This window comes from Sylvia atricapilla, chromosome 2 (assembly GCF_009819655.1).
Source record: "Sylvia atricapilla isolate bSylAtr1 chromosome 2, bSylAtr1.pri, whole genome shotgun sequence".
NCBI lineage: Eukaryota > Metazoa > Chordata > Aves > Passeriformes > Sylviidae > Sylvia > Sylvia atricapilla.
In genome coordinates, this window is record NC_089141.1 from 10,738,435 (window position 1) to 10,753,482 (window position 15,048).

The 15,048-nt window shown below is 37.2% G+C and overlaps 1 protein-coding gene across 2 annotated transcripts in view; it reads left to right on the plus strand.

The window, feature by feature from the left end:
- The window catches only part of ZNF654 (zinc finger protein 654), a 30,344-nt gene that overhangs the window by 8,483 nt on the left and 6,813 nt on the right, over positions 1–15,048 (plus strand). The window contains exons 2-7 of one of the 2 annotated variants that reach the window (XM_066340810.1): positions 277–422; positions 3,393–3,474; positions 4,750–4,885; positions 8,569–8,771; positions 9,514–9,653; positions 13,766–13,907. In XM_066340810.1, the coding sequence (XP_066196907.1) occupies positions 277–422; positions 3,393–3,474; positions 4,750–4,885; positions 8,569–8,771; positions 9,514–9,653; positions 13,766–13,907 (849 nt within the window). The remainder of the gene's footprint in view (positions 1–276; positions 423–3,392; positions 3,475–4,749; positions 4,886–8,568; positions 8,772–9,513; positions 9,654–13,765; positions 13,908–15,048) is intronic. The other variant, XM_066340811.1, reaches the window with a different exon arrangement.

The following is a 15,048-nucleotide window of genomic DNA, read 5'->3' on the forward strand; positions in this document are numbered from 1 at the left end:
TTTAAATGCAGAGTGCAATATCTCCTGTGGTGCAGCATAGGAAGAAAGTATTTCCTGTCTTATCCTCTGAAAAAAATAGCTGGAGGTCCCTTGTGATACTCTTTTCATGATATAAATCCAGATATAAACCAGAAAACAGTCAAATATTTTAGGTTACAAACTCTGCTCTTCAGGGAGAAGGAGGGAAGCTAAAGCAGGTACAGTGTTAACTGCTTCCTCTTTCTGACCGAGGAGAGTGTCTTGGACAATAATCCATATTTCCATGTTTTTGCCTAGGTTGTGGAAGACTATGCTGGGAGATGGCAGGTCCCTTTGCCTCAGCTGCAGGTGCTGCAGACGGCGCTGTGCTGCTTCACCTCTGCCTGTGTGTCCTTCCCGGCCGAATGTGAGCACGTGCAGTATGTGCTCAGTAGCCTTGCTTTGTGAGTACTCCTTCATTTTCATTATTCCTTCCTTTACAACAGCATAGCAAAAGGCTTTCACATCCTCAGAGCTCCCAAGAGGGGCTTTACAGGTGGTGTAGCTACACAGAAACAAGAATTTATTTTAGTTTCGTCTCTTTTGTATCTTTGTTAAGTATTTGAGTTGGCTATGGCAGTGTTTTATCATAAGGGATGTCTGGCAAAATGAATAATCTAAGAAACAAGTGATCATCGTAACTCTGTTTTGGGGTATTTGAAGACCAACCTTTGCCAGTAGACAATTTTAAGTAATTTATCTCTAATTTTTACTTCTGTACTTCTAGTGATGTAATAACCTAGGTACTTAAGGTAAATTTCTTAAGAAAGAAGTCAATTACTTTTAAAATTGTACTGATTTTTATGTTTGAGTCATCAAAATGCTTATGGGAATTACTTGTCATGCAGTTAACTGACCCAAGGTCACATTCAGCTTCAAGAATTGCAGGATGTTGTATCATAAATTTTGCTCTAATTTCAATTTTCTTGACGCATTGGTCATTTTCCCACATGAGGACTGGAAGTGTCAGGGTAATAGGTACATAAGGAAAAATAAATGCTGTCTTTAAATGTTGGTGAAGCTTCACTGTGGACGTTTCCTGTTTTGTGTGTGTGAAACTGTTTGACAGAGCACTATTTTTGGCATCATAAGGCCACAATTTTCAAAGTTTCATCAAAACACAGTGACATCTGTTCCTGTGGGTTTTTAACTAGTTTTAGGGTAAAAGTCTCAGAGTTCAAACCGTGTTTATCTGTACTTTTAAATAGCAAAGCTTGGGAGGTAAAAGGTGGAAGTCCAGGTAATTTTTTGGTAATTGAGATAATTGGGAAGTAAATTGGTCACTGAGTTCCTATCACTCTTGGCTGTTTTGATTTTTGAGACTGGGTTTACTCCATGAGATTTGCTTGCATTCTAGGATGTCAGATTATTTATTCTTCTGCCTGGCTGGCACAGTTTTGCATGTGATGTGATATAAAGGGATCCCAGGGCTTAGTAGCTGCAGTTACCTGGGCAACCTGGCTCGAATCTCTTTTGAAAATTCAGTGCATATTAGATCTTAGTTCTTGGAGAACAAAACTCTGCCTGACTGTATTGTCATCCTTGAGTAAGATTTCCTTGGTAACCAGACCATAAACTTAACAGGAGCAACTGCTTAATTTCCTGTACTTAATAATGCTCTTGCTATTCCTATCAAATGAAGCAGCATCTGCATTAATATCTGGGGGTTTTATAATGGTGCCACACTGGTGATTTTAGGCAATCTTCTGATGCCAAAGCAGTGATGTGATCACTCTAGATGGATATAAATGTGGACATGCAGTGCTGCAGACAGTTTTGAGATAAACAAAGTTGGAACTGACTGTAGTAATTTTAACTGGAGACTGGTGATGAGGAAATAAAAATATCTTGATGGCTTCCTTTATTAGACTGTGAGCAGGTGCATTGATAAAGCAGAAAATCATAGTTTACACTTGTTCAATGTTGATTTCCCGATTTTTTAAAATTTTTTTTTTGCCAGATCCTCCTCTTTTTAAATCGGTCAAAGCAAATTTAAATACAAGCATGCATGCATCACTTGCTCTGACTAGTTTTGTCTTATTATTTAAGTTCCAGTTTGGTTGCTTGCCAGATGACGCATGGCTGACCTTTCCTGAGAGTCAAGTATGCTGCAAAATTTTGTTTAGCATGAAATGAGATAATGTTTTTTCAGAACCAAGTACTTATTTGGGTAGGGATTGTTTTTCCATTGCATATTTGAATTGTGATTTAAAGACCTAGCCTTGAGAGAAATTCTGTCACTGAATGTAATAGGTTTGTGTCTATTTCTCTAAGCCTGTTTTTGGCACAGCTAATCATTGGTTAGAAAAAAATACTTCAGCACAATCTATTGGAAATCTAATTTTATGGTACTTTTCCATTATTCATATAGAAAATTTGATTTTGTCTGTGAGTATTAAGACTTTTTTAATGCATAGTAATCCTTAAAGGAGAAAAAAACGCCTTTAATTTGCAGAATAGTTTTTGAAGTCCTGTCTGTCCCTCTGAGAGTTGCTCAGTTCTTTCTGTTGCTCTTGACTTTCTCAATCAGCAATTGCAGCTCATTAGTGCAGTGCCTGCCTGGTACTTCTTCCAAGTAGAAATGAAATTTCTCAGAATCTTCAGGCAGAACAGTAACAGTTGCACTGCAGATCCACGCGCTCCTCTGACTGCCAAGTTTTTGATTGAATTGACTCAACTGCATTATCTGGAAGGAGGTTGTTATAAACAAAAACCTGAATTGAAAGGACATCTGGAAAGCGGCATTTTACCAATCTCTCTGATTCTGGAACAGGACTTAAATAAAATGCTAGACCAGTATTTTAAGATGATAAAAATCATTTAAGATGATAAAAACCATTCAAACTAAAAATCAGTTTGAATCTAGGCAGCTATTGAAAGTATTAGTCCTTTCTTCACCCATTTCTGTCACCTCTTTTTGGGGTAACACTTGTGAATTCATCTCGCTGGACAGAGACCTGATCTGCTTAAAAACTTGGTGGTAGTAAAATTCAAGTTGTATGAATTTGAATGCCACACGGAAGGTGAATGTACTTTTGTTTGCATATTTGCACGAAAGCTGTCCCTTTCTAAATATTCTTCAAAAGTTTTTTTGAAAAGACAAAATAATTAATACCTTTAAACCAGCATCTTCATAGAGAGACTTCAGTTATGGCAAGACAGCTGAAATGAAATAAAGTGTGTTTGTAAAAAGCGCCTGAAAACATGAATTGTTGTCCACAATAAACCCTTGGGTGACTCCACATGGACACAAGTCTAGAATTCACAGAATTCCTAATTTTGGTTTGAATGCTGTGGAAAGTAAGAGACTTAAAATAGTTTCATTTTTTGAATCAATGTTTTTAGTTTGATGTGTCACTGCTTCTGTTTTTTAGGAGTTTTTTTGAACTGCTGCTGTTCTTTGGAAAGGATGAATTCTATGAAGATCCTTTGAAAGATATTTTAGGTTCAATCCAGGTAGTGTTGCCTACTTTCATATTAACTTCTAATACTATCTTAGTAGATGTAAAGGCAGTTTTTGGGAATGTATGACCTGAAGGAAACGTGCCATGATAGTGAAAGAAGCTCTGCTTGTTTATGTCTATTTAGAGGTTAATTTCATTCATTTCATGACATGAAATCTCAGGTTTCCCCTCTGGTTTTAAACAGTAAATTTCAAATTGAAGCTTCATCTCAATGAAGTCTTCAAGTCAGCATAAACATGGAGAGTTTAAATTATTTTGTTCTTGGGTAGATTGGGACAGAGTTTTCTATGTCTATGTACAACTGCATAAGATAAATGACCCTGGATTAAAAATTTGTTTTGCCAGGTAAGTGTGGGCTTTCGGTTTGTTTGGGTTTTTTGATACCTGAATGGATTTTTAGGGTTGTGCCACAATGAGAGGAAACTTTGTAGGGAAAGAAAGGATAAAAACCAGGGTTGTGTCTCTATTAATACTTCTCATTGAACTGCAGTTGGAGGAAAAAACTCTTCCTTTGCTGTTTTTATGTTGATACCTGTTTGTTACTGCTCCTACAAATTAATGTGCCAGTACATGTGTTTCTGCATCAGTTGTGTAATGAAGCTGGCAGTGAAAAGTAAGTAACTGTATGTGGATGGAAGCCATTCTTCTGCTCCATCTTTTGTTTCAATATTAGATAACTTTCTCATTGCTAGAATTTTCTGTTAATCAATGGTGTTGTTGACACTCTTTCAGCAATTAAGGTGTGGGAATGAGAGGGAACTTGACATGTGAAAATCATGGCTGGCTAAAGCATTCCATGATATTACAGGCAAACATAGTTCCTGTTATGTAGAAATTTGGAGAAAAATGGTTGCTTGAGGGCTGGTGACTCATGCCTTAATTGAGTTTTTCCTCAGAAATCACAAATCCAACTCAACATGTCTAAATCTGTGCTGGCTGCCATGAGGTGAGGACTTGTCTCAGTGTGTGCCAGCAATATCTCCAATCCAAGTTTGTTTTGCATTGTTATACAAGTGGAAGGCTCTTTCTGAGGGTTGGAGAAGCCATGAATTTGACCTTCAGCAGTTCTGTACTGCTGTTTTTAGATAACATCAGTTTTTGCTTTAGGGCTTTCTGTATGGTCAAGGAAAGACTTTGTAGCTCAAATTACTGACTGAGGAAATACTCAACCAGTCATGGGGTTCTTGGTTTGTGTCTTTGGGATAGCCTAACTGTTTTTAGACAACATCTTTTTATTCTTTCTAATTTTTTCTCTTTTTACACTTAGGAATGTCAAAACCTTCTAAATAAATACAGGAATCTGAACCTGGAACTAGTGACTCGAATTATTCGAGATGGTGGACCATGGGAAGATCCAGTATTACAAGCAATCCTTAAAGCAAAGCCTGTGTCACAAGAATTAGGTACTTCATTTATCACAATAATTTTCTAGAGTACTGGAAAACGCGTTCAATTATGCTTTTTTTAAGATGTATATGAGGTCAGGTTATCAGCTGGCATAGCACAGTGTTTAAACTATTTTTCTGTAGTAAAATGTGCTGGTCCCTTTTTTGTTTGAATGAAATCTGAATTTCTTTACTAATTTAAGTCTTCTTTTATAATGTAGAAATCAGATTGGTCAGACACAGGCAGCTATGGAGTAGTTCATAAAATTCATGGAGTGGATTTCCCAATTCTAAGTGTACCCTTAAAGCATGGAGACCAACTTGACTTTAGTTAGACTCCTGAAATAACGTGACTGGAGAGGATCTGATGTGTATTTGTCTCCTGGCACTCTGACTCATTTAATTATTCTCTTTACTTGTAAATACTTGGTCTTGTGGCTTTTCTTGGTTCTGTTTCCAATGATGCTCATGGCTACATGTGACAACTGCTTCCTGTTTATGGATATGTAATTCCTGGAGCTGGGAAAGGTGCAGTGCATGGGAACAAAATCAGCAGAATGTTAATGAAAGCTCCTAAGAGGGAAAATACCCAAGCTACAGTAAAGTTTTTACTAACATGTTAAGCAACAGTGTTCACGGGGGAGCTCTTAAAAGTTGTTTTTTATTTGATAGTGATGGAAAATGCCAGTTCTTTAGTTATTATGGTGTAGTACCTGATACAAACTCATCACTCTGTTTGTGACAGTGTGTTCACTGAAAGAGACGAAGAGCACTAAAGTCAGGACAGCCCAGTGAGCTGCCTCTTTAACTAGATCAAGGGTTTTGATAGCAAATTAATGTAATTACACCTTTGTTGTTCTCTTTTGTGAAGCAACTGCTTGAGCAACAGATTTACCCATGATTAGATATCTCAGTTCTGGTCAAATACCTACAGAAAGAAAATGAAAACCGAGATAAACCTTGTTTTGTTCTGCATCACACAATTTTGGTGATGATGATGTGGAATTAGGTCTCAATCTCCATCTCTCCAGCAAAGAATTAGTTCAGTCCATTGCTGTAATGGTTCTTTTGATCATCATGAATCCTCCCTATGATGGGTAACAGTTTGAGGATGTTTGTTTTTAACCTGGCAGAGCAGGAATGAGACATGTTGTCACTAGATGAGCACTTTGGTCCCTTTTGTTTCAGGCTGCATCTCCTTCCCCTCTGCTGAGAGATTTTCTCTCCTCTTATCTTCTGATATCGCCTTGACACTTCTTATGTGTGCTGACAAATGTTTTATTTTAGACAACTATATTTGGAATGTAGTTCTTTCTTCCTCTCACTTCCTCTAAAATGCGATTCTTGTCAAGTCTTACACAAAACAAACATCCTGTGCTGCCTTATAGGCTAGCAGTGTTTAGTGTGTATTTTGAAACTTGGCCATGTAGCTCTCTCAGGGGATATTTTAAATAGGAAAAACTGCCTATTATTGCTGAATCACCAACCATTCCTTGCAAAAATCAGTTTGTGTGAACTACATAATCCTGTCCTGGATTAATTAACTCCATGGAGAAGCTTAGGCCAAGACAACCCTCTCTGTCTGTCTTTACATGAGCTGTAGTAACCTTTGAGATGTCATAATCTGTTTGGACATGGCTGTAAGACAAAGCAGTCATTGAGCTGAAAGAAAAATAGTAGGATTGAAACAGGAGCAATCAACATGTAGTGGACTAGGGAGAATAAGGTGAGCATCTAGAGGGGGGCAGTCAGATGGAGCAGTTGATGAGTTTCTGAGGTGGTGGGGGATGTCTGGTGCTCTAAAGCAAAGCATCACTGCCTGGCTAAGAGTAAATGTTGTTTCTTAGTAGATCACAGGCTTGGCCCAACACTACTGCAGCTGGCAGTTGTCTTTGGCTTGGGGGGTTAGGAAAGTTCTGGGTGCTGCCCTGGGAAAATAGGACATTGCAGGACAGGGAGAGAGCAGTGCCCTGCCAGCAGCATCAGTGGAACTGTTTGAAAACAGAGGAGGCTGTAGGAACCCTCATCCTTGGGAGCTCCTGCTGGCAGTGGTGTAGGGTATGGAAGTACTCTTCCCTGGGAGAAGAGGCTGTCAGAGTCTCATTTCTGAAGCAGAAGGGACCTGAGAGTTCCCCACACCAAGAGGGAATGATAGAATAGGCTGTGCTGTGCTGTGGAGTGCAGTTCTCCCTCCTTTAAGGGAAAAGGATGTTACAGCCACTTGTTAGATGGGCAGCATTTCCTTACCATTAACACTTACCAAAGCTGAGTATTTCCAGCCTTATTTTTCAGTAATCGGTTGGGTAATGCTTGCATACAAAACACGGGGTGTGGTTTATTATCCTGAAGGTGGTAATTCAGAAAAGGAGAGGCCTTTACTCTAAGGACTTATCCCTGTAATGACTTTTTCTTGCAGTTTGTCACCACCATTAGACACCAGCTTTCCTTTTAGTCCTCTTGTTTTCTGAGTTTGTTCTCAAAAGTGCTAATGGATAGTAGGAATGAGAGGTTTCTTTCTTACAGTGCATCTGTTAATAAATCAAATTGAAACCTGACACCTTGAATAGCACTGCTTAAATGTTCATTAGCATGGAACACTGCTAGCTTGCATAAAAATAAAGATGCTAGAGAAATCTTGGGTTTGAGTGTAAAGAATGATTTCAATCCTTAAAAAAAGCTTTAACTGAAAGCTTACTGTACAAGTAATTCTTCATTTTGGGGGAAAAAAATCTTTGTCCAGATTGTCGTTTTTGGTAACCATTTCTTAAGTATCACTTTAAGTTGCTTCTAATTAGTACAGATTCCTTCTAAAAGAGGAACTTTCAGCCTTCACTGACTTTAAATTGACACTCTTATTCTTTCTTTCTTTAAAGCATAAAGCACTAAAATACTACAGTTGTAGCCTTGAGTGATATTATAACTCTTAATCCAAAGAGATACTATCATCTGTATGATCTTTTATAATAAAGATGCAAAGCATCTCTTCTAAGTATTTCTGAATGTCCAGTTACTTCAATGTTGAGTATTTTCAGTATCTCACTTGAAATTGTTTCATTCAAATATTAACGCTAAGATTATCTTTTAGAGCTGAAAAACAGATTTACAGAAATTAGGAGCCAGAATTTAAAGGTGTTTAGATAGGAGTTGTGCCCAGTAGCACTTTTAGAGGAAGATATGTTTTCCAAGCAAGCAAAATCAAGGCATTCAAAGCTTCTTAAGGCAATAGCATGTGAATTGTAGTTAACTTTTTTCACCACTTTGAGGTCTTACATTTTAATGGATAATGAGTATCTTGAGGTTTTTATAAATATTTATAATTACAGCTTAAGGAAGTGATGTCAGTCCTGTACTTCTGACAGTCACATGGATTCCACTGCTGAGAAAGGAGGGAATTTTCTTTCTTTAAAATGCTCACATCTGCTTCTATATAATATTAATTTTACCAATCCTTTTCCAGCATCTTGTGTTAACTTGTTAGAAACAAAATGCTGAATTAGATTACTGGTTTAAGAAAAATAGCAATTTGTTTCCAAGCAGAAGGACAGATTTCTTATTGTATTTAATTTAATATTTGATAGACTTTTTTTAGCAGAGCCTTTATTTTATTTAGTATTATTTGTTATTAAAAACATTACTTTTAGATATATTTGTTGTTTGGACTTCATATTCTAATTGCCTTTAAATCTTTCTTTTCTGTGCAGTTAACAAATATTTAAGCTCTGAAAATCCACTGTTCTTTGAACTCCGTGCCAGATACCTTATTGCCTGTGAACGCATCCCTGAGGCAATGGCTCTTATCAAATCTTGCATAAATCATCCAGATATCAGTAAAGATCTGTATTTCCATCAAGCTCTTTTCACCTGTCTTTATATGTCACCATTAGAAGATCAGCTATTCCAGGAGGTATTGTTTGTCAGTATACATTTCTTTTTTTAAAATGAAGTGGTGCTTTATACTTGCTGTGTACAAGTTGTCAAGAGGAGCATGTGGAACTCTGATTTTGTGGAACCAAATGTGATAAAATCAGGCAGCCACACTGGTGTTCTAAACTTAGTGCTGGCTTAAACTTGGGAAAGTTGAATGTGAAGTGCCTATAGATCTTGTTGACCTAAATGCAGATTTTGGTCAAGTATTCTTGTAGATATATTCTCTAAATATTTTGTAACTTCAGTGTATTGACTATTTTGCTATTGACTGTTTTAGTAAAAGCACTTGAGCCTAATTAATGTTAATCATACATTATATAGTTTTGTTAAGTTTTTTAATGATGCTCCAATATGTAAAATGACACTTGAGCTGAATGTGGCCCTATTTCATCACTGATAGCACTTAGTATGTAACAGTGCTTTTCTTAACCTTGTTCTAAGAACAAGCCACCAAAAGGTGGCAAGAACAAGCAAAAAGGTGCTTTTGTGTGGTATTTTAGTTTCTCAGACAATTGTTCTGATGGTCATTATTCTAAGAAATGTGAAAGAGCTCGAAATACCTCCAAAATCTTTACTTTTAGATGTACACAAAAGCCATTCCAAAGACATCCTTCCTGTGTTAATAGCAATTCCTGAAGTTTTTTAGTAGAGCAAGGTCTGATTGGTTTTGATTTCATGTCAGCAAATTGATCTAAATCGATTTTATTTTAATTGTATAGCACTTGTTGAGGACTGATTGCAAGAGTGGAATTGAGATCATCTGCAACACTGAAAAAGAAGGGAAGACTACCTTAGCCTTACAGCTTTGTGAATCCTTCCTAGTCCCACAGCTCCAAAATGGGGACATGTATTGTATATGGTAAATACTTTATTTCTGGGGAAGCAGCTGAGCAGAAAGTACATGCTTTTCGCCAAAATGAAACTAGCCTAACTTAAAAATACCAGATAAAAATGATTTTTAAATGTTCCTGGTGCTTCTGTTTTGCCTGTTTGCCCTTTTACACACAAGTCATATACAGGGTAGCCTAATGGTTTATAACTCTTATTTACTGTTTCAAAGTAACAGAAAAGTGAACCTTTACATTCCTTACCTAGAAATGTAGCATTTATTATTAGCAAAATGCTATCTGTAGGCTTTAGCCATGTAGATATTTTGCTCTGTAAGTGTAGTGTGTCACCAATGTGCCTAAAAAGAGAATGTATGGTGCTGGAAGTGTGCTGTTAATTATGGGAACTTGGATGTCATGGACAGAGGTATCACCTAAATGGGGTTCTATAGAACACATTAAAGATTTCTTCACACAAGTTCAATTATCTTGATAGCTGGACTTGTTTTTAGGGCTAGGAAGTGTTTTCTAGAGAGCTGTCAATGAATTTCATCATTCTGAAGACTGAAAGATGGCTAAGGAATATAATCCTGTTGAGCCTGAATAATTTCTGTACCTAAAGGAACATCTGCATTCCTTGCTAAAAAATGGTTTGTTTGTTTATGTAGCTAAAGCAAAACATCCTAGCAAGGATTTGATAGAGATCAAATTATCAATCTGTCTAATTTTAATATTGAGTTCAGAACCTACGTTGGATTTGTGTTCCAAGATTCCAGGAAAACAAAGAGCTTTGTCTTGAGAAATTAATGAAAGTTAGATATGATAATATTTGGTTGGATATTAATATTTTTCCTTGTCTACTGGACTGTTGGATGAGTAATTGCTTGATCAAAACCATTGGGATTATGATAATGGCATCCATTTATATGTTGGCAATAGCTGCTGGCATTTTTCATCCAGTCTGTCCAGGAAAAGATGGACAGGGCTGTCCCTATGGGAAAGATGAAGTTCAACCAAAAAGGTAGATTTTGTGTGAGCTCAGTGGGAATTGAATCGATCTTTGCTGATTCCTGCCCCAAAGCTGCATCTCCCTGTTTCTTACTAGGAAATTACAGGTGTAACCTCTATGGATTAATGCTTTCTGTTTGGGGCATTTACCCTTGGAAGAGATGCATTTTTAATACTGTAATTAAAACTCCTTTTGCTGTAGTAACCTGTTGACCTTGCTCTTATGCAGCTGATCATTGAGTTTTGCATCATCCATTTTTGAAATTGCTCTTCAAAGCAAGGTGTATCTCTTTTTATGTTCTCTGTGTTCTGGCAAAGCACATGTCAAAGGTGAAATTCCTGTAGAGGCTCAAGTACTGTTTAATGCCTGATTTTCGGAGAAATAATCTTGGCGTCTCTCAGTATTTTAATTTATCCAGAATATAGGGCTTGAAGATCTTTGGAAGAGAGTTCAGAGCAGTTATATCTGTGCAGCTCCAACAGATGTTTGAGCCTTAACACAGATGCTGAACCTTAACAATTGTGTTCCCAGCAAGAACTCTCTGTAATACTTAATAGATCAGGGAAGCTGCAGCAAAGCTTGTGAAGGCATGACTATACTGTAATCCAACTTTTTGACGAAGTGGAAGCCTGGTTAAATTAACCTACAGAGTCTGTTTTTCCCCAGGGATGATTTTAATGTCTCCAGCACAGTATAAATCATCTCACCTTGTCTGGAGCTGAGGGCCTTGCAGATCTAACAGAGATCTAGCTGCTTACATTAATAGCAAAGATAAAACAACAAAACAGATTAGAAAGCTGTAAATAGCAGATATTTGCTAGGGCTTATATGAAATCTTCAAGCTAAAGCCATTGGCTGTCATCTTGGAGGAAGATTAATTTTAAGCAGCTTGGTCACAAAACTCAAATTTTCTCTGTTAAGAATAAATTCTAGATTCAGATGAAGAAATTATTTTTCTGAAATGAAATCATCAAGCAAGCTGTGCTTGGTCATGCTATAAATATTTTTGTGCAAAGTACTGGTAAGAAATCAATTCTGTAATTGATAATCTATAAATAATTTTATAATTGATAATCTATAATCAATAATACTTTCTATCCAAGTGTTGTCTCTTCAGGAAGACACACAATATTTTGATGGAGCAGGCACAGGTGACTTTCCTTCCCTGATGATTTTTAAATGCGATTTTGGGTGTTTTCAGGTGATTCTTAGGCAGTAAATTAAGTAAGTCAAAGAATTTTTGCCACAGGTTTGATCAGTCTTTTGGCAAAGCATATTCCCCACTGAATAAGAGTAGCAAAGGGTTTAGATCTACCTAATTTAGGGAGAGTTTAACCATCATTTTATGTTGCTGGTAGTCAGGAGGTTGGAATGCATGGTTGCCTCTGGTAAAGGGGTGCAGAGTTCTGTGATCTCCCAACAACAATTTAAATTGTCCCAACAAAGTCAGAGATGGACTTGAAAAGGAGAAGCCATTGTATTGACATAGAAAAATTACTAAAAATGACTAAAAGACTAAAATACTGCTTCATGTCAGGGTCTAGGTAAATGGTGGGTAACATCTTGTTCTTCACCCGTGCAGCTCTTCCTTCTACTTCCAGTTTCCTGCTCTCCTTTTTCAACTCTTACCTTGTGCCAGCCTAGCACTTGTCTGAGCACACAGCAAGCCCCTTTAACCACTAATCTCTCAGAAGAATAGTTTGATTTTTTTCATGTTCTCTGGGATTAGTATTGAAATGGCTCGCTCTGAAATGGTGTGAGGAAAAGCACAGAATGAGATGGATTATTGAATTGTAACATATAACAGCAAAAATACTCAGTTCTTACTTCTGTACTTCAGGTTGAGACTTCTGCTGAGTTGCTAAGAGTGGTTTAGTGCATGAAGACACTAATTTCAAACTTGCATATGAAGTTTGCAAATATATAGAATTCAGGTTTCCAGCCTGGTAAAGGCAGAGGTGAGCAGTTTGTATCTTTAGAAAACCAGAAAGACTAATTTTTGTGTGTAGACCTAGCTTATAGGTCTCCCTTTTCAGTTTCCCCCAGAAGCTTGATCTTTCTTTCAACTTTAGTTCTCTTGGGTTCTGATGAAAAAAAGAAGATCGAGGTCTCAATGCCAAGCAGAATTCTAGAGCTGTCCTGAACTTAAAAGTGGAGTTGATTTTTTCATAGGCAGTTCTGACACTTTCTTTCATTCAGGCTCTGAGCTCACTTAGAGAAGCTTAATCTCAAAAGGTTTGTCTGAGTCTGGAAATCAGCCAAATATTTTGCCAGTAACCAGGTTTGTTTTCTGTGAGAGGAGGTTGCTGGAGTAGGGTAGTGTCTTCCTTCAGAAAATGAAAGGCAGTGGGTCTTGCTTGCATTGTAATGTGGTGGGATTTCTCCCGAGTCCTAACTAGAGCTACCCCTGTGGGAGATCTTTGTGCTGGCAAAAAATCTTGTGACTAGAAGTTAGCCCAATTGCCTTCCTAAGTCTCTGAATTAATATGCTGTAGACTTCAGTTAGCTCTATTTTATAGGCTAACACATCACTTGTGCCGAGTTTAGCACTAATCTGTTCTTACACTTCCTTTTCTCAGGCAGGAAGGTTATTTGGCTGCAGATCATGGAGATGTAGGATAGCTGTAGAGCCTGAAACTTTGGTGTAACTGCTCTAGGCAGAAAATTGTGCTGTCATAACTGGAGGACATCACTATTTCCTGCCACATCAGGAGCTTCCTGTGCTGCTTCCATTTTTCACATTCAAAAGCTTCTTTTCCTGAAGGACTCTTCATGCTTGTACTGGAATTGACTTAATCCCAAGAGCACACAGATGTTTATTGCCTGCGGTGTTGAGGGCTAGGTGCCGTTCCATCTGATTTTGTTGAGCACTTCTCTGAAACTGAGCTGAATACATGAATGTTTTGTTGAATATTTAATTGGCTGGTGATAGGAGATACCCTGAATGCTTTAACAAAGTAATTAAGTTGCATTTTCCGTTGTGTGCAGTTGTGGTGTTAATTAGATCAGTATTACACTCTCAAATATGATTTTACTCATAGAATGTGCAAATAATTGTCTTTAGTAATGCATTGTGCTTAGTGAGAGAGTTCTAAAACTCAATGTAATTGGAATATTTTATTCTCTACCTAATAGGGACCTGATCTTCATTTGGAGTAAACTTCAGCTCAAGTCGAACCCATCAAAACAAGTATTTGTGGACCAGTGCTACCAGCTTCTAAGAATTGCTACAAATGTCAGAGTAATTTTCCCTTTCATGAAAGTCATTAAGGATGAAGTAAGTTCTGTTCATTTTTACCTCATCCACCATTCTTTTGGTAACCAGTTAAAGTAAAGATAAGTGTTTATATTGTGTAATGACCACTTTTGGTGGAAAGTTAAAAAAGAGGGGTTAGGGACGGGCACAATATTATCTTTAAAATTTTGTCAGATTCCAGATTGGGCTTCAATATTATGATTGCTTGTGTTGTTTTATTTTTTGTTTTTAACTGAATTCAGACTTCTTCTATTTCTGCAGCAAGTTCGAGGAATAAGTCCATGGAATAAATGTGAATGATTTATTGGTTGGGGTGGGTTGGGGTTTTTTTTCAGCCTGACCTCTTAAGGAAACAGGGCTATGTAATTGTATGTACCCTTCATTCTTGTTAAAGTCTGAATCTTTACCAATTGAAATCAAATCTGGAAAAAAATTACTTAATATAACATAAAGAAAAAGGCAGAATAATACAGGAGAAGACATTTTGCTTCAGAAAATTGTGCTGTATTTCAGGCTTAAGATCTCAGTCTTGTTCTGCCTCATCTGCAAAAGATGTCACATGCAATGCTTTGCACACAGGCCTGTGAGTTGTTTCCTAACAAATGTTATTTATCATTGACCTGACTTAACAAAGCTCCTTCTTATTTTATGCCCTAAATTAATTCTAAATTATTTTGTCAGATCTAAATGCAATAATTTGCTGCTGTTCAAGGGTAAATATTCCAAAATGCTTGCGGTGATATAAATAATTCTATTTGCATCTGAATAATTTTATTTTTTAATAACCCCCTCCTTATGGAGCATTGACTGTATTTGTTAGAACCCAAATGTAGGAGGCATTCATTATTTCTAAATTTCCCATGCCTCTTTTGACTTTAATCTGCTACCCGTTGGGCAGTGCATTTCTGATCATTTCTCTTAAGTTCCATGTTCATGACAGGGCCCCCAGCTTGAGGTGTGGAATAAGAATTCTGCTCATTGGAAGGATGGGTCATCAGTTTTGGAAAATGAAGCCTTTTAGAATTCTTGGCCATGGGTTGTTATGGTTCTCCTGCTGGTTGTTCAAAACTGTGAGCAATATTACTATGGTTTTTATGTAATTCAAGCTAAAGAAGTTAAAACGGCCAAAATATAGAGGAACTGTCCAATTATAGTGTGAAAC